We start from the raw sequence: 21857 nt of genomic DNA, 5'->3' as shown, positions 1-21857 counted from the left end.
CGCCTCTCCAAAACCCCGGCCGAACCCTCACCACCATCACCACCACCACCACCACCAGCGCCCCTCTCCAAAGCCGAGCGTCGCGCGAAACACCTAGAGGAGCAGCGCAGGTTATGGGAGTCAGCGTACGTCCCTCAAGACCCAAACCATTCCCCCATCACTAACACCATATAGTGAAGCCCCAGAACCAACCCCCTACCTCCCCATCACAAACCCAATCCCCCTCTCCACCCCCTTCAAACCCCCCATCCAGCTCCTCTCCCGCCGCCCAATCCCCCAGAAAACCCTCGTCCGCGATCCAGCCACCGGTCTCGAACAACTCACCATCACCCAACCCGACGACTTCGACGACGAAGACCCCGACACGGCCGCCCAAAAGCCCGAAAATCCCCAAGAGCGCAAGGAGCGCCAGAGGAGAGAACTAGAGGAAAAGCAGCGCCGGTATCAAGAACAAAGAGCAAAGATCTTTGGGGACTCAAACCCTTCCTCTGGGCAGTCATCCCCAGGGACGGTGACGCCCCCGCAGGCCGGGAATGATGGTAGGGGAGGAGGACATAGAGGACGGGGTGGTGGTGGGAGGGGCAGGGGGAGGGAAGGGAACGGGAGGGGCAGCAACAATGGGCGGAATACCAACCGGCAACCTCAGCAGCAGACAACTGAACCACCGTCGAGGGAGCTCTTCGACGCGGAATACTCCCCCAAACCACCCAACCGACGAGGCGGCGGCCCCTCCTCCTCTCAACAGCCCAGCCGCTCTCACACACCGCGTGAAGAAGACCAAATCACCCGCCAACCGAGAGGTCCAGACGGCAGCGGAAGAGGAGGTTTCGGTTTCGCCAAGCGAGGCGCAACCAACGGCTGATCTTTCCATTCTTTCATGACTAGAATGCATTGACGCTACACGGTATCATTCTATATGATCTGTATCCCAAAAACAGAAAATGTCTCCAACTACCGCTGTACAAGATACCAGTGTACTACTCTACCAACCACCACCAATCTTCCCCGCCAACTGAACCACCCGTTCAGTGTCAGTCTGCGTCTTTCCCACATCACTAACCACCTCCCGAAAGGTGGTATACGCCAACTTCTCCACCGGCACCGACGTCAGCTCCGACCACACCCTCAGCACATCCCGAACATAACCGGGTGATATCCCAGCCACCACGAGGCCATCATCTGTCCTTTCAGATGATGATGTCTCCTCATCATCACCAGAAAAGTACGCCTCATCCACCACCTCCAACCAAGCCTTTTGCTCCTGCGGCCCAGGTTTGTTTTCGGTCCCACCAAAACCCATCCTCTCGAGGACAATCGGGTCGTCCACCTTGAGCTGTCCACCACCGTTGGTGCAACCCCCCGGACACGCCATCACCTCGACATAGGAGAAATCCAGCGCGTTGGTGGCTCCCGCGGCCTTTCCAGGTCGTCGAGCTGAACCAAACGGTTTTCCTCCAGGCATGCGGGGGGGTCTGGCGGGCTTGAGCTTCCGAACGAGGTTTTGGATGTTGCGGAAGCCGTAGTAGCGGGCGGCTTTGAAGATTTGTTCCCCCGAGGAGGAGAGAATCGAGTACTCTATTACGTCGGCGTTGCGGCCTCGGGTGGTGGTCAAAGTTGAACCGGGGTTTTGGGAGAGGAGGGTGTGGAGGATGTAATGAAGATTTCCACCGGAGGTGCCCGCAGAAAGGGATTGCTGTTCGTTTTTCTTCCCCGGGGCGGAAAAAGGCAAAAGGAAATCGCCCATGGCTTTGTGAGGGAAGGGCGTGGTCTGGGGGAGGGGGGTTGTAGGTAGAGAGAAGAAATTGATGTTGCGTGATTCGGCGAGCATGAGGATTTCTTTGGTGGTGATTACGCAGTCGACGTCTCTGATTCCTTTTTGAGTTGCGGTTGTGGCTGGGTTGTTGGAGGTGTTGTTCCAGACGGCATCGGTGAGCTCTTCCCGGCTGGCCTCGAGCTTCTTGTCGAAGCAGGGCATTATGGAGAGGTGCCATATCCTGTCTGGGGAGATGTTGAGGGTTTTGGAGAGGGTTGTTTTGAGGAGGGTGCCGGTGAGGGCCTGGGGGGATTTGACTTTTGAGAGGTAGGGGAGGACGTAGGGGTGGGTCTTTTCGGCGTAGCAGACCCAGCCTGGGCAGCTGGAGGTTAGGACTGGTTTTTTGATGTCGTTGGAGGAGGAGGAGATGACTTCGTCGGCGCCTAGGACTAGGGAGGCTTCGCGGGCGCGGTTGGTGGGGACGATGTAGGTGAAGCCGTTGTTGTGTCTGCCGCCTGAGGGGAGGCCGAGGGAGGGGTTGGAGAGGAGGTGGGTGATCATGTTTGCTGCCTGGGATTGGGTGGTGTTGTTTCCTATCGCGGCGGCGAGGGAGGCGAGGACTTGGGGGGATACAGAGCAGACGAAGAGTTTGGAGGAGGGGTTTCCGTCGAGGTTGGTGGTTATGGTGGTGCCATCTTGGGAGAGGGCGAGGCTGGGGGCTGAGTCCAGCAGGGAGAGGACTTCATTGTGGGATTGGAGGGAGACGAGGACGGCTTCGGCCGAGGTTACGCAGCCTGAGCAGGCTAGGCAGTCGGTGAGGGATATTTGCGCCGGGCCTGCGGGTTGTGAGGCAGAGGGTTGCTGACCGTCGAGGATGACTTCGAATTCGAGAGATTCGGAAGCTTGTGGTGGTGGCGCGGTGGGAAGGGTTTCGATCGGTTTTATACAAGCGACGCCGGGGGATATGAAATCGTTCAGATCGTCGGCAGAGAGGATGGCTGACATTGTGACGGCCGGCTGTGGAAGTTAAAAAGAGCTCAGACTCGAGGTGTGGTTGTCGAGGGGCCGATCGATGGAGGGGCTGTTTACCCCACGATCAGATGTCAAAGGTGTCGTCGTGAATAGATCTTGTCGCAAGCAATGCCTCCAGTTGACTTCAGTGTAGCTCCAGTATAGGTTGGAAAGAAAGAGAGCTGAGTCTAAAAGAAGACAGCGAACACCCAGAGCCAAGATAATCCCCAAGTTCCTATCTCAAGCCCACTCCCGGAGATGCACAATTTGTAAATTCAGTGACTCTTTTGCTTTGAAATGCGCTTGCTCCAAACCAAAACTGCGAAAATGCGACATCGGCTCCCCCGGTGGCGGTTGAGCGGGCGCCCCGCTACCCGCCAGGAGCCCCGCCCGTCTCCTCGGCGTCGCGCACTGTGCCAATCACTGGGGTGCCATTGCGATATGACGTAGCGGGGATACAAGGGTACTTACACACATTATGTAGAGCTTCAACACCACGATACAAGGAACTCACTTTCACAGTCTAATTCTCACATACAATTCTTTTGTTCTGAAACCATTTGGAAGAACGGCCAAAATGGACACCTCACCCTCCGAAATGGACGTAAGTTCCCTACTCACCAAACCCCCCCTACAATTATAATCCATCACACAAACTAACCCAATGCTCACCAAGTCAACCACCTTCCTCCACCTCACCACTCTCCTCTACCTCCTCCTCCAATCCCTCCCCCTCCTCCTCTGGCCCTCTCTAACAACAACCCTTCTCACGCCCCCAAACTACTACCCCCCCTCCTCTTCCGATCTCGTCTCAACCTACCTCGCCCGCACCCTCGCCCTAACAAACCTAACCCTCGCCGCCCTCCTCCTCGCCCTCTCCGGCCTCCTCCCCTTGAGCCCTTCCCCATCCCCTTACTCCTCCGCCGCAGTCCTCATCACAACACTATACCACTCCGCCACGGGGGTATACTCCTACACCCGGTACACCACCCCCCGCACCTCCCAACCGATCCACCTCTTGGGCTGTCTAGCAAGCAGTTTCCTCGCTTGCGTAGGGCTCTACGTCCTCCTATTCGGAGATGGGAAAAGACTGAGCAGGCGGACCGGGGCGGATAAGGCTACTAGCGGGTGGCCTTTCAGGAATAAAGAGGCGGATAGGAAGAAGAAGAAGAAGTCGGGTTGAGGCCTCAGGATGAGGACGAGGAAAGGGGTTGGACATTGGACATAGAAAAAAAAACCTTGTGTGTGTGTGTGTGTGTGTGTGTGTGTCATAAGAGGTGTAAAATGGCATGTTTTGTGGTTATAGTCTATAATGCTCTCGCATGTCATGGACAGAAGAAAATAGAGATAATGCCACGGGGAAATAGGTACCTTCAAAGATAGGTAGCCAGCCCACGGGTTTTTTGAAAAGTAATTATTTAAACCTGCAAAGAAAATTAAGCAGGCCTTTGAGGATTGTTAGCAGGCATAGGATAGTTAATAGCTAGACCTTCAAACACTCAACACACACACGCACTCAAAAAGATAGTCAATGGGCCTTGAAAGATAGCAAACAGGCGCTAAATATGCATTGATATGCCTCTTAAGAGATGCCCAAGAAGCATTTGATTTTATCTTGTCAAGTGACTCTACCTACAACGCTTGTCCCGGACCACATTTCCCATCCCCAGTCGAACCGTCAGGCGGGGTACGAAACATTGTGCCGCTTCTCGAGATGAATCCAAAGGTAATCCATAGTTTTGATCGCCTCCTCAGACCGGGGGCAAGTTTTCACCGGACAAGTAACAGACTGTGAAATAGGATTGCCGCCTGCATCTTTGGACTTGTGCACCCAAGAGTAGTGACTATGGAGACCTCGATAACTGATGTAAGGCGTTTCAGACCTCTCACAGTTCTTGAATCGACATACGTAAGGCGCGGCGAAAAAAGGTATGCGCAGCTTCAAACAGACGACTTCAGCCTCAGCAGTGTTTTCAGCGGTGGCCAAATACGTCTCGCTGACATCGCAGGATCGAAAAGTCAAATGTACATATTGATTTGAGGCGTTGTTGGAAGAAGGGGATTGATCCGAAGCATTGTCGGAAGAAGGGGGTCCTTGGATATCCAAAGGTACAGAAGACGCGTCCAAAAGCTGATCTTGAGCGCCCGTAGACTAGTTTTGCGCATCCTCGACAGAATTTGCGGCGGCTTCAGGAGCCGTCAACACCACGTCCGCCTCTCCCGACAACACTGCCTGTTTACGAGCAAACCAGTCCTTCTCGCTCCGTATGACCTGCTCCAGAAGAACCTCCTTCTCCAGCCACTCCTGTTTGTAAAGTTCACCGACTTCCTTGAGCTCAGCCTCGAGCCGCTTCCCTTCTTCCTCGGCCCACTTTAGCTGAAGTTTAGTTAGCTGGAATAGCTTCTCACGTGGCATAGCAATCTCCTCGGGACTAAACAGCTCTTCGTCCAAGGGTGTGAGCATGTCCTCGGAGTCTTCGTAGGGAACATCGCTGTCATCTACCGCGTCATCCTGGCCGGCAGCGTGCGATTGTGGTGTCTTGAGAATGATACGGAGGTTCTTGCTCGACTTGCCCGTGGTTTGGTGGGCCTTCGAGACGGGATCTGAGGGTCGGAGGTCTTCTGTCTGGTGGACTGTTCGCATGTGCTTGGCCAGGGCGTCGGAGCGGGTGAAGGCGCGATCACACTCTGGGAGGCAGTAGTTAGTACCAATCATCACGATGCAGAGCAGCTGTTTTGCAGAGCCTACCTGGAAGATAGCAGTAAAATGGCTTTTCCCTGGTGTGACTTCGCATGTGAGCTTTGAGAGCGTAACCACTGGCATGGGCCATTCCCTTCCTAGTACATCCAATCCATTCACAGGTATACTTCTTTGCTCGAGTCTCGATATGATCGCTGTGGATGTGTTCGACCAGATTGTCCATGTTGCCCTGGTCGCCAGCCTTGCAGCCCTCCCAATGGCAGATGGTGACCTGTTCCGCATACTCTTCCTCCTCTTGGCGCGCATTGATGGGCGAGTTTGGCACGTCGCCATCGGTGTCGGAGGAGACTTGCGATACAGTATCAATGTCTGGGTCGACGCTGGCCTCCTTGTGAAATGCTGGCGAGGCTACCGAGCCAGTGGCCGTCTTGAGCCGTTTGGTTGGTGGTGCGTCCTCCATGATGTCTTCGGGGGCGTCGCGATCTGGAAACTCGTTGTCGGTGGAATCCATGGAAGAGAGGGGAGAGCCCGAGTCGTCGTCGATCGGGCTGCTCAATCGCGCCATTTTTATCGGCTCTGTGGCAAGGCAAGAGCGAGTTGGGATATTGATGGATCGGACGATAGGTAGATTGGTTGTTGTGGGTGCGGTTTGATTATGGTCGTGTTGAGATGGATATGGATGAAGTATACCCTGGTGTTCTGTGCTCCCTTTTATAAGTTAATTCTCAGCAATATAAGCTCATCCGCGTCGCAGTCTAATGATACGTGGCGTTGGCTCTGCTGAAGGATATTAAAAAGTGAAGAGAATTGTTGAAAAGTCAGAATTATTAGGTTTGGGGGAACAATCGTGGACGGCGCAAAACATTCAATGGACGGCAGGATGCTGGTTGAGTGCCAGCACCCGTGCTCTGCTCTGCTCTGCCTGCCGCAGCAGCAGGAGCGTGTCTGCCGCCGATCAGCAACAGTGACATGCAAGTCGCAGGGGCGGGGACGGTGACGGGAATGACATGAGCTCCCGGCAGCCGGCTGACAGCTGGTCACTCAAGGCCACCTCCCAGGCACACGGTGCGCACGCAACAGATGGTTGCCACTGGCACTGCTTGGTTGGCGCCCAAAACAATCTGGAACGCAGGGACTTTTCTCAGCTTGTTTACCCCTCTGCCCCTCCCCCACCATCGCTGTTTTTATATGTACCAACCCAAAGCAAAGACTCGCTCCTGCAGCCATCCACCACCTAGATACGCGTGCCCTTACGACTTACCCGACATAGAGCCAAACCTTGCACCTCTTGCAATAGCCTACCACCTCAAGTTCACGTTCTTCATTCTTTGCTCTTCATCGTCAGATTCAGGATTCAATATACAAACATGGCCCCCACCACCAAGGTCTTCTCCCTCGAGGGGAAAGGTCTGAAGCTGGACACGGCCGAGGACCTGGAGCCCCATATCGCCGAGCTTCGCGCCATGGAAGATGTCGAGGAGGTCCATCTGCTTGGTAACACACTCGGTGTCGGCGCATGCAAACTGCTTGGAGAGGTGCTTGCGACCAAGAAAACATTGCGCGTATGTCTCCTTCTTCCACCTCCTTTGTTGCTTACTCGCCAGCCCCAGGTGACTGAACTAACCACTCGCGACTCAGGTTGCCAACCTCGCCGATATCTTCACCGGTCGCCTTCTCAACGAAATCCCAGAGGCCCTTTCCTCCCTCCTTACCTCCATCCTGAACCTCCCCAAGCTCAACACCATCAACCTCAACGACAACGCTTTTGGCCTCAACACACAAGCGCCACTCGTCGCCTTCCTCGCCGCACACGTCCCCTTGCAGCACCTCTACCTCAACAACAACGGCCTGGGCCCCCACGCCGGTATCCTGATCGCCGATGCGCTCTCGGAGCTCCACGCAAAGAAGGAGGAGGCGCGCAAGCAAGGACAAGATGTGCCCGACCTCGAGACAGTCATCTGCGGTCGCAACCGGTTGGAAAACGGCAGCATGACCGCCTGGGCCAAGACTTTCAGCCTGCACAACAAGGTCAAGGAAATCAAGATGGTTCAGAACGGCATTAGGCAAGAGGGTATTTCGTATCTGCTTAGCGAGGGTCTGCGTCACACTTCGGAGCTCAGAGTGCTGGACCTCCAGGACAACACATTCACCTTGAAGGGCGCCAAGGCTCTGGCCAAGGTTGCGCCCGGCTGGACTGAGCTTCTCGAGTTGGGCGTCGGCGACTCTCTTCTCAGTGCCAAGGGCAGTGTGCTTTTGGGCGAGTCCCTCGCTCAGGGCAAGAATAGGAACCTCGAGATTCTGCGCCTGCAGTACAACGACATCACCGCCGCTGGTCTCAAGAGCCTTGCCGAGGCTGCGAAGGAGGCTCTCCCCGCGCTCAAGAAGATTGAGCTCAACGGCAACAAGTTCACCGAGGACGACGAGTCGGTTATCCTCCTGCAGGAGCTGTTGGAGGAGCGCAAGGAGAAGTTTGGCGGCGACATTGTCGTTGAGGACGACTGGGGTCTTGACAGCCTGAGCGATCTCGAGGAGCTGGATTCTGATGAGGAGGAAGAAGAGGAGGAAGAGGAAGAGGAGGTTGAGGAGCGGGCCGAGAAGCTCATCAAGGAGGCCGAGGAGGCTCAGGAGGAGCCAGTCGTCCAGCTCAAGGACAAGGAGGTGGACGAGTTGGCGAGCAAGCTCTCCAAGGCTACGATCTAGGCCTGGGGGGGTAATAAACAAAAACAAAAACAAAACAGAAAGAAATAAAGGAGTATTGACCTCTAGACGAGGTGCTGTTTTTGCCCATGATTTACCACGATACCCGAAGAGGAGAAGATTGTTGGTCTTGACAAATGGGAGGCAATTGGGATGGTTTGTTACACTAGAATTGAAGCGTTTGTTCTTGTCTGGCAGTACTGTCTGAGGGTAGAGTTTAGGTATACAATACAAACCCCTTTATTGAATGGATTCTTTATTGGGTGGGGATTGGGTGTCCCAGATGAGATACTGGCTGGATGCCTGTTGATGGTGTTTGGACCTCCTGGTCTCATGATGCAAAACATCATGCCCATAACCAAAACCGTGCACCGAGAATGACAGGAGACATACGAAAGTCTTATCGTCTATGTGTGTGTGTGTGCCGGCAGGTTTGAAATGTGCTGCTTTTTGGATGGAGTGATCGTGGTTCGAGTCGGTGGTGGTGTGCCGGTCAGATGCGCAGTCATACCACCAATGTAGTCTGAGCCTCCCAGCGACATTTTGGGAGGGTGAATGAATCCTTCGTTGATAAATACCCCCAAGGCAATTTTTTTTCTCGTTTGCGGCTGGGGGCTTCGGTCAAGCAAAAAGAACAATTTATTGGATTAGGCATTATTGTCGAGTATTATTTATCACTGCTGTCGTCGACAAGACTGACAGCTTTACCTACACAACACCACTTATACACACGCCTACCTTGCACAACATTATCGCAAGAAACCACCACACAATCTTGAGCATACGACATATCACTGCTTCTCTACAACACCTACCTTGAGCACACCAAACCATCGCTCTCAGTCCAATCACACACAACAAATCAACTTTGAACAAACCACGCATCTGCTCTACACTTCTCAACAACCTACCTCGAGCACACCAAACCACTGCTCGCAACAACCTCTACTGAGCACAACCATCCTGCTCCTTTACCACCATGAAACCGACAACCAAACACCACCCCATCCTCCACTTCGAACCCCTCTCCGACTCCCCCATCCCCATCCTCTGGGACCTCCTCCTCGCCTGTTACGCTATCCGCCTCACCCTCCTCTACGCCCTCCTAACCCTCCTTTCCCACCTCATCCTCTCCCCCCTCCCCTCCTCCCCCATCACAACCCTCGTATCAGCAGCCCTCTGGACACGCTACCTCACCCACCGGTTCCAAGTCCCCCCCGCAATTGGCTTCAGGGCCGCAGTTGGCCTCCTAGCAGGAATGATAATCTTCCTAATGGAGGAACTGCTCTCCGGGTTGGAGTACGAGATGGGATATGGGGGGTTAAAGGGTCTCGGGGGGTGGGTCATGGCTGGGGTTATCTCCATGCCTGTAATCATGGGGTTGGGCGAAGAGGGTAAAGAACGGTGGGGGAGGTGGGAAGGAAAGGGGTTGGAGTTCGGGATGAGTTATTAGCATACAAGAGATAGGGGGATTAACGAATTATGATTTAATAATAAAAAAGTAGTTTGGCGAGAGAGTGAAGAAAGATGGTGTGAGTGAGTGAGTGACAGGTGATGATAGATGGGAGATTCCATGTGGCAGGGTTACACTGCAACTGCCAAAGTCTGGGGTTGGGGTTGGGGTTATCTCCCTTGTTCAACCACCATCTACCCCTCGAAACCTTGATCTTATGATTGGTGTTGGCTATGAAACAGCAAATTCTCTATTACCAACTACCAAGAAACAAAAATCACCAAAGCCACCCTAGAAATACGCCTCGCTCAATGCCTTTTTGCAGCTGTGCCCTTATGATACACATGATTCAATCCCTTCCATACTTCACCTATATCACCCTAATGATATTCTTTCAAACCTGGGACTACCAGTCCCTCGCGAGTCAATGACCAACCCCCCCTGCCCCCCATCCCCCAAACCCCGGCTGCCCAAGCTGAGGAAATGGTGCTTGGGCCGCACCCGCAAGTGGCGGTTGTTGTTGCGGTTGAATGTTCCCACCCTCCTGCTCTCTCCGCCTCGCCTCCTCCTGCCTCTGCTGTCTCTGCGCCCGGTAAAACAACAAGAACGCCAGTGAAACAACCAAGCCCATGATGATCAAGCTATCTAGCACACCATCCTCGTCAAAGTCTGGCCCATCACCCCCGGGCATCTGACCGGCACTGGTCTGACCGGCGGCGGCCTCATCATAGTACTCGTCCGAGTAATAGTCATCATACAACTGCCCCGCTGCATTCTCCTCTTGGAGGAAGTTGTTGATCCACTCACGGAGTGACCAGTGCTTCTTCTCGACTGTATCACAGCATGTTAGCTTTGGATGTTCAAACGATAGTAAAAGAAAAAGGTAGTCCATACCTGGCTCATCCCTGATGCTGTTGATCGCCCCGTTAGTGAACGTATTCCACGCACTCTTCGCCCTCAACTTCAACAAGCTCAACGACACCGGCAAATACGCCTCCTCATTGATCTCATACGCTGCGTCGTAGTGTCTCTTGGCCAAGTGGTAGTCCTGCTGGAGACCGACCCCGTGCTCGTGCATCCAGCCCAGGTTGTACATGGCTTGCGCGCTCTGCTGGTATTCCGACGCGCCCTGGTAGCACTGCAGGGCCTTATCCACATCTGGCTCTGCCCCGATCCCATGAAGATAGTAATCCCCCATCTTGACCAGAGAATCAATATTGCCCTGGCGGGCGGAGCGAGTCCAGTACGTCAGGGCGAGACGGGGGTTTCGAAGAAGGGGCGACTTGACAGCCCTACGGTAAAGCCACTGTGGGATCTCCAGGAGTGATTGCTCAGGGTCGAGCATAAATGCAACGTTGTTCTGTGCCTTTTCATAGCCCTGCTCAGCGGCGCCAAGATACTCAAGCAGAGCAAGTTCTTCGTCGCCGTCGTCATAGGCCAGGTTAGCCTCGGCCCAGGAGGACACAAAAGGCTCAGCCCTTTCAGACACGCTCTTGAAATAACCCAACGCAGCGCTGCACGACTTCTCACGGCCAACCCCAAGAAGGTTGAGCTCGCCGAGATAGTAATATGACTCGATGCTGGCCCACCGGGCAGCAAGTTCAAAGTAGTGGTTGGCCGCCGCCAGGTCATCGGTACCGCCTTGGTCAAGATGAAGAGCACCTAGCGCCACTTCGGCATAGGGGTAGTCCTGCATCGCGGCCGCCTTGAAGTATTCCGTAGCTTTGGGGACGTCCACAGGCACTCCATATCCATTGAGGTATAGCAGGCCGAGACTGTACTGTGACTGGGAGTCCTTGAGATAAGAGCCCCGTTCGAACCAGTACTTGGCTCGGATGAAGTTCTGGTCAACGCCCTCTCCACGCATATACATACGTCCAATGTATCCAGCCGCCTTGGCTGCATACTTATCGAGCCCAGGTTTGGGATTCTGGACTTGTTGGCCCTTAACCCAGTATTGCTGCGCAACCTCATAGAAATACCTCTTTGCCTCGGCCAAGTTGATCTCGTGGCCTCTCTGCCCCTCGTAGTAGATTCTACCCAGGTTGAACGATGCTTTAAAGTCGCCCTTTTCGGACATCAGGTTGAGATACTCAATGATATCCTCGATCGAAGCATAAGAGTCGGGCGACTTCTGGACACTTTCCCTTCCGGCACTGTACGCGCTGGCGCCTTCGCCATACACTCCTCCAAGTTCGTCGGCAATCCTGTGTGCTTCATCGACCCAGCGCATCCCGCCCGGCGGTCCTGACCGATACCACGCAATGACCTTGTCGGCAACCTGTTTGTAGTACTTGACAGCGACGTCACAGTTCTTCGGTGTCCCAATGCCTGCGTGGTGTCGATAAGCCAGTGACATTTGCGCTCTCGTGTGACCCCTATTCGCAGCGAACGTGTAGTACAGGAGTGCCCGGGCCTGGTCTGCCTCCACAGCACCACCAATTCCAGTCGAATACATGAGCCCCATCATGTACAAGGCCGAGTTGTTCCCATTGAGCAGTGCCAGCTTGTGGTAGTTGTCGAAGGCCTCCTTAAAGTTCCTTGGGTGTGAAAAGTTGCCATAGAAGTTCATCTCGGCCAGAATGTACAGGGCGTCCGAGTTGTTCTGTCGTGCAGCTTCATTGAGGAGTTTGGATGCATGTAGGAGCGGTCCGCTGAGACTCGGGGTGGGTTGCGACGTCTCGGCCGGGGGTGCGGTGAGCCGCAGTGTTGGGACGGCTTTGAGAGCGAAGTTCAGGATCAAGCTGACAACGCCCTGGTGTCTCTTTGCTTTGTGATGTAATGGCTGGTATAGCTTTCGTAGTTCGGTCATGGCGGAGTGGACGAGTTCGGCGCCTGGTTGCTTGTCAGTGGTCTCTTGGTTCTTGGCCCCCTTGTATGTCCAACTATCCATACCAGGCTGTTGCCCTCCGCTTGGGGCCGAAGCCATATCTGGGCGGAATCCATCGTCGTCTGCTTGTTTTGGCTTTGCTGAATCGCCGGTGAGGACATGTTGATCGGCTTGCGCTTCGGCGTAGGAGAAAGCGAGGGCCTGCAAGAGCACTGCAAGTGACGTGTGTTAGTGGGCTACGGTGGGCGTCTTTGCGACATCTCTAGTTGTGATGGGTTGGCTCACGGAATAACCACAGAAAGTACCGCCTCATGGTGGGTTGGTAGTGGTGAAAGTGATATGGAAAGAGTCTGTCATGTCATGGCTCGCCCAGAAAGTCGAAATTCGGGATCGACCAACTTGGTTTGGCGAAAAGTGGTCTGAATGATGTTGTCAGTGTTGATTGTAGGTAAGCTGTCCAGATCCATAACAGCTCCCGTTGTGACAAGGGCCATGTAAGCTGCCCTTGAAGATGCGGCCCAGGTGGCGCCAGCTGCCAAGCCGGTTCATTTGCTGCAAGTCACTTTCCCCAGCAGGTATACTTCTTCAAAGATATCAAACAATTTGAGTTCTCATTTGACTTTTTATGATTTTATTGAGAATATCGTGTTAGAATAAGGTCATTGAATACATATTTTCATCTTGTAGGTTCTGCAAACAGAAAATTGGACTCTCACACAACCTCTCACCCAAGCTTTTGCAACCTGACTAAATTTCTTTTTTGGTCTCACTCACTTACATACACTGCTCACAGGCACCCCGGATACAAAGCTCAACCTCAAAATGTACCAACTCACGGCCGTGGACGGCTACAAATACCCCAAACCAGACACTTATGTTCTGGAAATTCTCCCCATAGCTGCCGGCCTCGCAGCCATTGCTTCAGACCAAACCCTCAGTCTCTTCGACCCCACAAGACTCAACGCCGGCCCTCTCAAGCAAATCACAACCGATCATGGGAACCTCACCTGTGCCAAAGTATACGATCCCGCCGAGTCGATAGTCTGCACCGCAGGTGAGAATGGCACCGTCTCCATCTGGGATTTCAGGATAAATCCCATCAAACCCGCCATGCAAATACGAGGTAAGTCTCTCTCTCACCCACCTTCTTCCTCCCGTCTAAACATATCACTAACCATATACAAGGCAACACCGACCCCATCCCCATCCTCTCCCTAGCCTGTTCCAACCCCACCCACACCCTCGCCGCCGGCACCGAACTAGCCAACCACCAAGCCTCCATCCTCCTCTGGGACCTCCGCTCTTCTCCGTCCTCCCCCAAGATCACCTACACCGAAATCCACTCCGACGACATAACCGAACTCACCTTCCACCCAACAACCCCCAACCTCCTCCTCTCCGGCTCGACCGACGGCCTCCTCTCGATAAGCGACACCCTCATCACCGACGAAGACGACCTCGTCATCACAACCTTCAACCACGGCTCCGTCCACCACGCCGGCTTCCTCAATCAGTCCTCTGAAATCTACGCCGCCTCCCACGACGAAAAGTTCGCCATCTACGACATGTCGGACGGCACCATTGAAAAGGGGGCGGCAGTCTTGGATATGGGGGATATACGAGAGGCGGTGGGGTGTCAGTATCTGGCGAATGTGGTCCCGAAACTTGGGGGTAATAATGGGGCGGTTGTTGGGGTGGGGGCGCAGGAGTAAGTACATACCTTGGGGCTGTAGGTATGGGGAGTGTGCTAACGTGGGAAAACTATATAGTCAAGAACTGTTTCAACTCGTTCATCTCGCCAAGGGAGGGAACGGGCAGTGGGGGTTGGATAGGGAGAGCGTGGTTGCTCTGCCGGGGGCGCACGGGCAGGAGTTGGTGAGGAGTTTTGTTTTTTATGACGAGCAGCAGTTGGTTATCACGGGGGGTGAGGATGGGGCGATTCGGTCTTGGAGGCCGACGTAGACATGATGAAATAGTTCACAGATAATACGAAGAGTTACAGCAACTAGGGATTGGAAAGTGGTAAGATGGTTTGGAAGCGACGATTTGTATTATTCGACTCTCACTCTCTCTCTCTTTCTCTCTCTGCTAAAGAGCCGAGAAATTAAAGGCTAGGCCTGGCGATAGGCTGCTCAACTGAGGACGACGACGACGACGACGACGACGACGACGAAGAAGAAGAAGCTACCGATCTAAAACCCCGAAGGAAAAACACAACCATTTTCAATCAGATCATATCCCTTATTAAATGTGTTTTGTGTATTCGCAGCCCCGCCTGAGCTATTAAACGCCGTGACACCCCCTTCCTTTCCCTATGCCAAATGACCCAAACCAGCCATAAAGACATTCACACTTCCTCTTTCAAGCCAAGGTTTCATCACTCACTGCAGATTCTCAATAACCAAAGCCGAAGCACCGCCACCACCGTTGCAGATGCCAGCAACACCAATCTTGCCCTTCTTCTCCCTCAGGACCGAGGTGAGAGTGGTGACAATACGAGCACCAGAAGCGCCCAAAGGATGGCCGATAGCAACGGAGCCACCAAAGACATTGACCTTTTCGGCGTCAAGACCAAGAAGCTGGATGTTGGCGAGGGCAACAACGGAGAAAGCCTCGTTGATCTCATAGTAGTCGACATCATCAGCAGTAATGCCAGCATGCTTGATAGCCTTGGGGATAGCAAGCGCAGGGGCAATGGTGAAGCGGGCAGGGTCGCGAGCGGCATCGCCCCAACCAAGGATCTTGGCAAGGGGCTTGATGCCGAGCTCCTTGAGCTTGCGCTCAGAGACAAGCACAACAGCGGCAGCGCCGTCGTTGATGGGAGCAGCGTTGGCGGCGGTGACAGTGCCGCCGTTGGGAATAAAGACCGGGCGAACAGTCTTGAGCTTCTCAATGTTGAGGTTCTTGACCTCCTCGTCACGGTCAATCTTGATGGCGGGCTTGCCACGGCCGCCGGGGACCTCGATAGGGGCGATCTCGGTGAAGAGACCGGCCTCGGTGGCGGCCTGGGCCTTTTGGTACGTCTTGATGGCGTACTCGTCCTGGGCCTCGCGGGAGAGGTTGTGTTCCTGGCTGCAGAGCTCGCCCTGCATGCCCATGAGCTCCTGCTTGCCGTAGGCGTCGCGGAGGCCGTCCTTTTGTACGCCGTCGACGAGGCCGGCGTCGCCGTACTTGGTGCCGGTGCGTAGGTTGGGGAGGTAGTGGGGGGTGTTGGACATGGACTCGGTGCCGCCGGCGACGACGATGTCGGCGTTGCCGGTGATGATGGTCTGGGCACCGAGAATGATGGCCTTCAGTCCGGAGGCGCAGACCTTGTTGATGGTTGTGCAGGGGACGGATTCGGAGAGGCCACCGCCGATGGCACACTGGCGGGCTGGGGCTTGGCCGAGGCTGGTTGGGAGGGCATTGTCAGTTTTCTGTTGTTTTTGAATGGTTAAGCAATGACCTACTTGGCAGAGAGGACATTGCCAAAGAAGACCTCCTCCACATCCTCAGGCTTGATCTCGGGCACACGCTCAACCGCAGCTGTTGTTTACCCCCGGATTAGCGAACTGGACCTTGCTCGTTGTGCATGCATGACATTGCGGTGGTCTGACGTCTACATACACTTGATGGCATGGGAACCAAGCTGAATAGCAGTGAGGCCCGAGAGAGAGCTAAAGCAAGGAACGAAAAGGTTAGCTCTCCATCGTCTGAACGAGTCGTTGAACCTGCGGGGACTTTGTTGGGCAGATGTTTGTTTCTGCCCCCCCGCCCCCGATTCATGGTGGGGTACACGTAAAGGGGTTCTCTCACCCGAGGAAGCTCCCTAGGGGAGTGCGCGCAGCGCTGACAATGTAAACAGGAGGAAGGCCGGCCATCTTGAAGGACTGTGTTCGGGATTAGGAAAACTGAAGAATTCGGAGAATTTCGAGAAAGGAGGGGCGGTGATAAGGAGGGGGAGGAAGCTTTGTTTTATGAAATTCCCCAGCGAACTGATGAGATGGATCACACCGCCTAACTGGACCCCCCTTCGACCCCCTTCCCACTCCCCACCATATTTTAATTGGAGAAAGACTCCCCGCGGGGCAACGGTTCCTGAGCCGTTGATTTGCCTCGCATGCACTTAGACTTGTTCGAGAGAGCTACGCGGGCCGCCACCGCCTCGACTTGGAGCCCAACAAAGATCACCACGGAATCATTGTTTTGGCTGATTACTTACCATTGTTCTCGTGGCAGAGCACCAGAGCAGCAGAGGTGGCATGAAAAAGGCTCGTTTCCAACAAGTTCTTGGCCCCTTGCAGCTGGCCGGCGGTACCATGCCATGATCTGCCAGGGACCTCCCTGTCTTTCTTGATCAAAAGATCTGATAAAGATTCTGATCCGATCAGCGGAGCTGTGGGTGAGTTGGACTACGGCGGTACGTAGGTAGATGGCAATGCTGAATTGTGAAGCCAAGACCAGGGTTATGTATGTATAAGAGTATAAAACGTCCAGTTCAACCCCATCACGAAGGAGGTTGAACCTGGGAGTTGTCCTGATCGTATCCAGACTCTAATCGCTGAATTTATCTTGGGCATATTGTTTAAGTATCTTTCTTTTTCAAGTGCTGAGTTGGAAGTTGAACAGTTGTACAGTGAGAATTGATGCCAGCACTGCCCTCGCACAGTAGCGTTCCAAAACAGTTGCCTGCCGGGACTTGGCCTGCGCAGTTGGCTCGTGCGCTGCCAACCATTAATTTTTGGAGACTTGGTGCTGCGAGAAGGCTCGCGACGACGCGACGAGCCTCAATCCAGCCAATTCAACCCCAACTCCCCGATACCCTCAGCAAAAATGGATGACGATCTTTATGACGAGTTTGGAAACTTCATGTACGTTTGTTCTCACTTTCACCCCCGATTTCTCTTCTGCGATTCCCCCCGTCCCCTGTTTACATCTTCATTAATCAATCCCAGTCGCAGCCTCTTGCGATTGCCTGGCACAACTCGATCCATGCTAACTCTACACTCACAGCGGCGAGGCCGAGGCTTCCGAAGAAGAATCCGAACATGGCGTGGATGCGGGCAACTACGCTTACGATGACTATCCTGAGGAGGCACCAGAGGCCACTGGCCAGGAATTGATGGAGATTGACGGTGAGCATCTTCGCCTGTTGTTGTGCTTGGAGGCGCCGAGGGAAGGAAGCTGATATTGGCTACAGATGATGGTCCATCCAACGCCGTGATCCTCCACGAAGACAAGCAGTACTATCCGACGGCAGCCCAGGTGTATGGCGAGGGGGTTGAGACGATGGTTCAGGAGGAGGATGCGCAACCACTAACACAGCCCATCATCGCCCCCGTCGAGCAGAAGAAGTTCAGCATCGAGGAGGCCGACCTTCCACCAGTGTTCTTTGACCGCAGTTTCATGACCGATCTCATGAACTATCCCGAACAGATTCGAAATGTCGCCCTGGCCGGACACCTGCACCACGGAAAGACGGCGTTTATGGATATGCTGGTATTGGAGACGCACAACATCAACGACAGGCTAGAACAGAGGACAGGGAAGAAGCGGGACGAACAACTCAGATATACCGACGTACATGTGCTCGAGCGGGAAAGAGGATTGTCAATCAAGGCGTCGCCCATGAGCTTGGTTCTCCCCAACACCAAGGGCAAGTCCCATCTCGTCAACATTATCGACACACCGGGCCATGTGGATTTCGTCGATGAGGTTGCCGCGGCGTTTCGGCTGGTGGACGGTGTTTGCTTGGTGGTGGATGTGGTGGAGGGCGTTCAGGTCAACACAGAGCAGATCATCAAACATGCCGTTCTCGAGGATATCCCGATCACGTTGATCGTCAACAAGATGGATCGCCTGGTTCTTGAACTGAAGCTGCCACCCAACGACGCCTACTACAAGCTCAAGCACGTCATCGAAGAGGTCAACACTGTTATCGAGAACACGATCCCCGGCAAGGGCGAGTCGAAGAGGGTCAGTCCAGAGAGAGGCAATGTGCTGTTTGCATGCACTTCGATGGGCTGGTGCTTTACCCTGAAGTCGTTCGCCAAGATGTACTCCGACAGCTTCGGAGGCGTCAACGTCGAGGAGTTCGCTAAACGGTTATGGGGTGATGTCTACTTCAACCCACGGAAACGGAGCTTCACAAGGAAACCCGTCGATGAAGGTGCTAAGCGGTCCTTTGTCAACTTCATTCTCGAGCCTATCTACAAGATCTATTCTCACACTATTAGTGAGAGCCCGGAGGATCTCAAGGGTACTCTTGCGAAGCTTGGCATCCAACTCAAGCCTTCCCAGTACAAGACCGATCCCAAGGTTCTGTTGAAGCTGGTTTGCGAGCAGTTCTTTGGGCCATCGACCGGGTTCGTTGATATGGTCTGCGAGCACATTCCTTCTCCAGCTGAGGCGGCCCAGAAGAAGCTCGAGCGCTACTACACCGGTCCTCTCGACACAAAAGTTGCCGAGTCGATGAAGGCTTGCGATCAAAACGGACCTCTGGTCATCTATGTCACAAAGCTGTTCAACACGGCTGATGCCAAGAGCTTCAATGCTTTTGGGAGAGTGATGAGCGGTATTGCTCAGCCAGGGACCGAGGTTCGGGTATTGGGCGAGGGCTACTCGATCGACGACGAGGAAGACATGGTCGTGGCCAGAGTAACCGAGGTCTTCATTGCCGAAACTCGATACAATATCCCGACCGATGGAGTCCCTGCTGGGAACTGGGTCTTGCTGGGCGGCGTTGACAATTCGATCGTGAAGACGGGTACGATTGTCGCCAAGCAGTTCGAGGATGACGAAGACGCCTACATCTTCAAGCCTCTCACTCACCTGACCGAGTCTGTTCTGAAGGTTGCGGTGGAGCCCATCAACCCATCGGAACTGCCAAAGATGCTGGACGGAATTCGAAAGATCAACAAGAGCTATCCTTTGGTGACTACGAAGGTGGAGGAGTCTGGCGAACACATCATTCTCGGAACCGGTGAACTCTACATGGATTGTGTGCTGCACGACTTGCGCCGTCTCTACGCCGACATGGAGGTCAGAGTATCGGATCCCGTCGTCCGATTCTGCGAGACGGTACAGGACATGTCAGCCACCAAGTGCTATGCCATCACACCAAACAAGAAAAACACCATCACCATGGTGGCCGAGCCATTAGATGATGGCATCGCAAAGGACATCGAGTCAGGGGCCGTGAGGATACGGGACCCGCCTCGAAAGACGGCCAAATTCTTCGTCGACAAGTATGACTGGGACCTTTTGGCGGCCAGAAGCATCTGGGCCTTTGGACCGGAAGAGATGGGTCCGAATATTCTCCAAGACGACACATTGCCAGGAGAGGTGAGTTTTTCTTCTTTTTTTTCCTGTCATTATTGCAACACGCCTCCTCCGCGTCATTCACTCCGGCACCCCAGTTTGCCGAGGCTTTTCCCCGGATCGCCCAAATCGGGCCTTTTTCTCCCCCCTTTTACCGCACCACCCAGTAGTAGACTGACAGATCTTTTTTTTCTCTTTCCAGGTCGACAAGAAACGATTAGCCACGGTGAAGGAGTCGATTCGTCAGGGTTTTGCTTGGGCCACCCGAGAAGGCCCACTATGCGAAGAACGTGAGTTTGAAATCCTTTTCGATACGGTTACTACTACCCTTTCTGTTTCATTCCGGTCTTCTTGTGCATATGTTCCTGCAGTGCAGGCAGAAGGGTACAAGCGTACCTATCATTTTTGTGGTGGCCACCCCATGGGGGTTGCCGTGCATGAGGGGGTGTGGCTTTGCCTGGTTTGACCACCTGCTTAAATCAGAATTTCACGGAGGGGATGGAAATGCATGCATGCATGTTATGGACGCCTCCCTGGCAGGACATGGAGAGCTTCTTCCCCAGAGGGTTCCTTGCTTTGCTTTGCCTCGCCTGTTGTTGACAACGGCAGGTATGGAGTGAAGGAATCTGTGGGGGACGGGAAGGGGGGGGTCACCGGGCTGGGAGTCTTGCATGCTTGACAATGGCACAGTCATGCAACCTCATACTTTGTTTCCCGTCATTGACCCTAACCCTTTCCTTCACATGCTAATTTGGTTATCTCCTCAGCAATCCGCAACACCAAGTTCCGCCTCATCGACGTTGCCCTGGCGCAGGAAACCATCTTCCGCGGCGGCGGCCAGATCATCCCCACGGCCCGCAGGGCGTGCTACTCGTCCTTTTTGATGGCCTCCCCCAGGCTGATGGAGCCGCTCTACTCGGTCTCGATGACTGGACCTCAGGACTCGGTGTCGATGGTGTACAACATTTTGGCCAGGAGGAGGGGCCATGTTTTGTCGGACGGGCCCATCGCGGGCACGCCGCTTTATAGGGTCAATGGGTTGATACCGGTGATTGATAGTTTTGGGTTTGAGACGGATCTGAGGATCAACACGCCGGGGCAGGCGATGGTGAGCTTGGTGTTTGACCGGTGGAATATGGTGCCGGGGGATCCGCTGGACAAGGAGCAGGTTACGAGGCCGCTGCAGATGGCAAGCGCGCAGGCGACGGCGAGGGATTTTGTGCTCAAGACTAGGAGGAGGAAGGGGTTGAGTGAGGATGTGAGTGTGGCTAAGTTTTTGGAGAGGGAGTTTTATGAGAGTTTGGTGGGGAGTGGGACTTTGGGGGAGGCTTGAGATTCCCCTTGAGAAGGGTTGGTCTAGGTCAAGGTTTAGAATTGTTGTATTATGTTAGGTATTACGGTGTTTTGTGGGTGGTTCTACCTCTGTATATGGAGACCTGACAATGGGAAAAGTAATTAGAGGGAAGGAAGTGTTATCATCACTTGAATTTCTGCTGGTGATTCTACGAGGTCTGAAGCCTGCCAGTTGCTGCACCAACTCTCACAGCTGGTCTGTCTCGGAGCATCCGACTAAAACAACTCGGTAGTTGGAGGTTGGTCCTCTCCGGGGGTTTTGCTCCTATGAATAGTTCTAGATCTTCTTTGGGGTTGATGTGAGAGTGGAGGTTCGATGTGTTGTTGTGGATGTGTGTGGCGAGTGTCTCCGGGCGGTTATGCAAGGCACGAAAGTGGGAGGGCAATTAATTTATTTGTTGCTTTATCTTCTTCTGTGCACATGGCTGCCGGGTTCCCGGGGGAGAGGTTTGTAAGCAAGCTTTCATAACTACTGCATTCGGGTTTGGTTCTGGTTTCTTTGCTGTGGTGCAGATATTGAATTACTATCTACGGTTTCTTGGTACCTTAAGCATCGAGGAGTCTGTCTTGTTCGTTTCGTGTTGTTATAAACAAGACACACTACATCGGGTTATCAATTCGCATTATCAGGCCCTTTATCGTGGGATATCTGCTTCTCTTTCTATTCCAGAATTTATGCATGGGAGGGGTTTTTATGTTTACTCAACTGGCGTATTGCTTTGTATGTCCCATGTTTTACACATGTGAAGGGGGGGGGGGG

General features: G+C 53.8%; 9 protein-coding genes across 9 annotated transcripts; 5 read left to right on the top strand and 4 right to left on the bottom strand.

The window, feature by feature from the left end:
- Positions 1 to 97: 97 nt before the first annotated feature.
- PODANS_1_9050 (uncharacterized protein) lies at positions 98 to 862 on the top strand (the record flags this gene model as incomplete). Its single annotated transcript, XM_001908530.1, has 1 exon — positions 98 to 862. A coding segment is annotated over one exon (765 nt), but the record flags the coding sequence as incomplete, so codon positions are not given.
- Positions 863 to 982: 120 nt separating this feature from the next.
- PODANS_1_9040 (uncharacterized protein) lies at positions 983 to 2758 on the bottom strand (the record flags this gene model as incomplete). The annotated part of the gene is made up of 1 exon (XM_001908529.1): positions 983 to 2758. The coding sequence occupies one exon, from the start codon at positions 2756 to 2758 to the stop codon at positions 983 to 985; it is 1776 nt and encodes a 591-aa protein (XP_001908564.1).
- Positions 2759 to 3428: 670 nt separating this feature from the next.
- PODANS_1_9035 (uncharacterized protein) lies at positions 3429 to 3947 on the top strand (the record flags this gene model as incomplete). Its single annotated transcript, XM_001908528.1, has 1 exon — positions 3429 to 3947. One exon carries the CDS (start codon positions 3429 to 3431, stop codon positions 3945 to 3947), a length of 519 nt encoding a protein of 172 aa, XP_001908563.1.
- Positions 3948 to 4916: 969 nt separating this feature from the next.
- Positions 4917 to 6030, bottom strand: PODANS_1_9030 (uncharacterized protein; the record flags this gene model as incomplete). Its single annotated transcript, XM_001908527.1, has 2 exons — positions 4917 to 5452; positions 5514 to 6030. The coding sequence occupies 2 exons, from the start codon at positions 6028 to 6030 to the stop codon at positions 4917 to 4919; spliced, it is 1053 nt and encodes a 350-aa protein (XP_001908562.1).
- An 802-nt stretch (positions 6031 to 6832) lies between these two features.
- PODANS_1_9020 (uncharacterized protein) lies at positions 6833 to 8165 on the top strand (the record flags this gene model as incomplete). Its single annotated transcript, XM_001908526.1, has 2 exons — positions 6833 to 7027; positions 7104 to 8165. 2 exons carry the CDS (start codon positions 6833 to 6835, stop codon positions 8163 to 8165), a joined length of 1257 nt encoding a protein of 418 aa, XP_001908561.1.
- Positions 8166 to 10039: 1874 nt separating this feature from the next.
- Positions 10040 to 12673, bottom strand: PODANS_1_9010 (uncharacterized protein; the record flags this gene model as incomplete). The annotated part of the gene is made up of 1 exon (XM_001908525.1): positions 10040 to 12673. A coding segment is annotated over one exon (2634 nt), but the record flags the coding sequence as incomplete, so codon positions are not given.
- Positions 12674 to 13192: 519 nt separating this feature from the next.
- Positions 13193 to 14407, top strand: PODANS_1_9000 (uncharacterized protein; the record flags this gene model as incomplete). The annotated part of the gene is made up of 3 exons (XM_001908524.1): positions 13193 to 13568; positions 13664 to 14153; positions 14215 to 14407. Coding segments are annotated over 3 exons (1059 nt in total), but the record flags the coding sequence as incomplete, so codon positions are not given.
- A 419-nt stretch (positions 14408 to 14826) lies between these two features.
- On the bottom strand, positions 14827 to 16305 carry PODANS_1_8990 (uncharacterized protein; the record flags this gene model as incomplete). Its single annotated transcript, XM_001908523.1, has 4 exons — positions 14827 to 15835; positions 15895 to 15970; positions 16052 to 16101; positions 16241 to 16305. The coding sequence occupies 4 exons, from the start codon at positions 16303 to 16305 to the stop codon at positions 14827 to 14829; spliced, it is 1200 nt and encodes a 399-aa protein (XP_001908558.1).
- A 952-nt stretch (positions 16306 to 17257) lies between these two features.
- PODANS_1_8980 (uncharacterized protein) lies at positions 17258 to 21077 on the top strand (the record flags this gene model as incomplete). The annotated part of the gene is made up of 5 exons (XM_001908522.1): positions 17258 to 17295; positions 17438 to 17552; positions 17606 to 19768; positions 19926 to 20034; positions 20512 to 21077. The coding sequence occupies 5 exons, from the start codon at positions 17258 to 17260 to the stop codon at positions 21075 to 21077; spliced, it is 2991 nt and encodes a 996-aa protein (XP_001908557.1).
- Positions 21078 to 21857: the final 780 nt, after the last annotated feature.

Source organism: Podospora anserina, chromosome 1 (assembly GCF_000226545.1).
Source record: "Podospora anserina S mat+ genomic DNA chromosome 1, supercontig 2".
Lineage (NCBI taxonomy): Eukaryota > Fungi > Ascomycota > Sordariomycetes > Sordariales > Podosporaceae > Podospora > Podospora anserina.
Note: the sequence above shows the minus strand (reverse complement) of the source record. Positions and strands in the feature narration are given on the sequence as shown.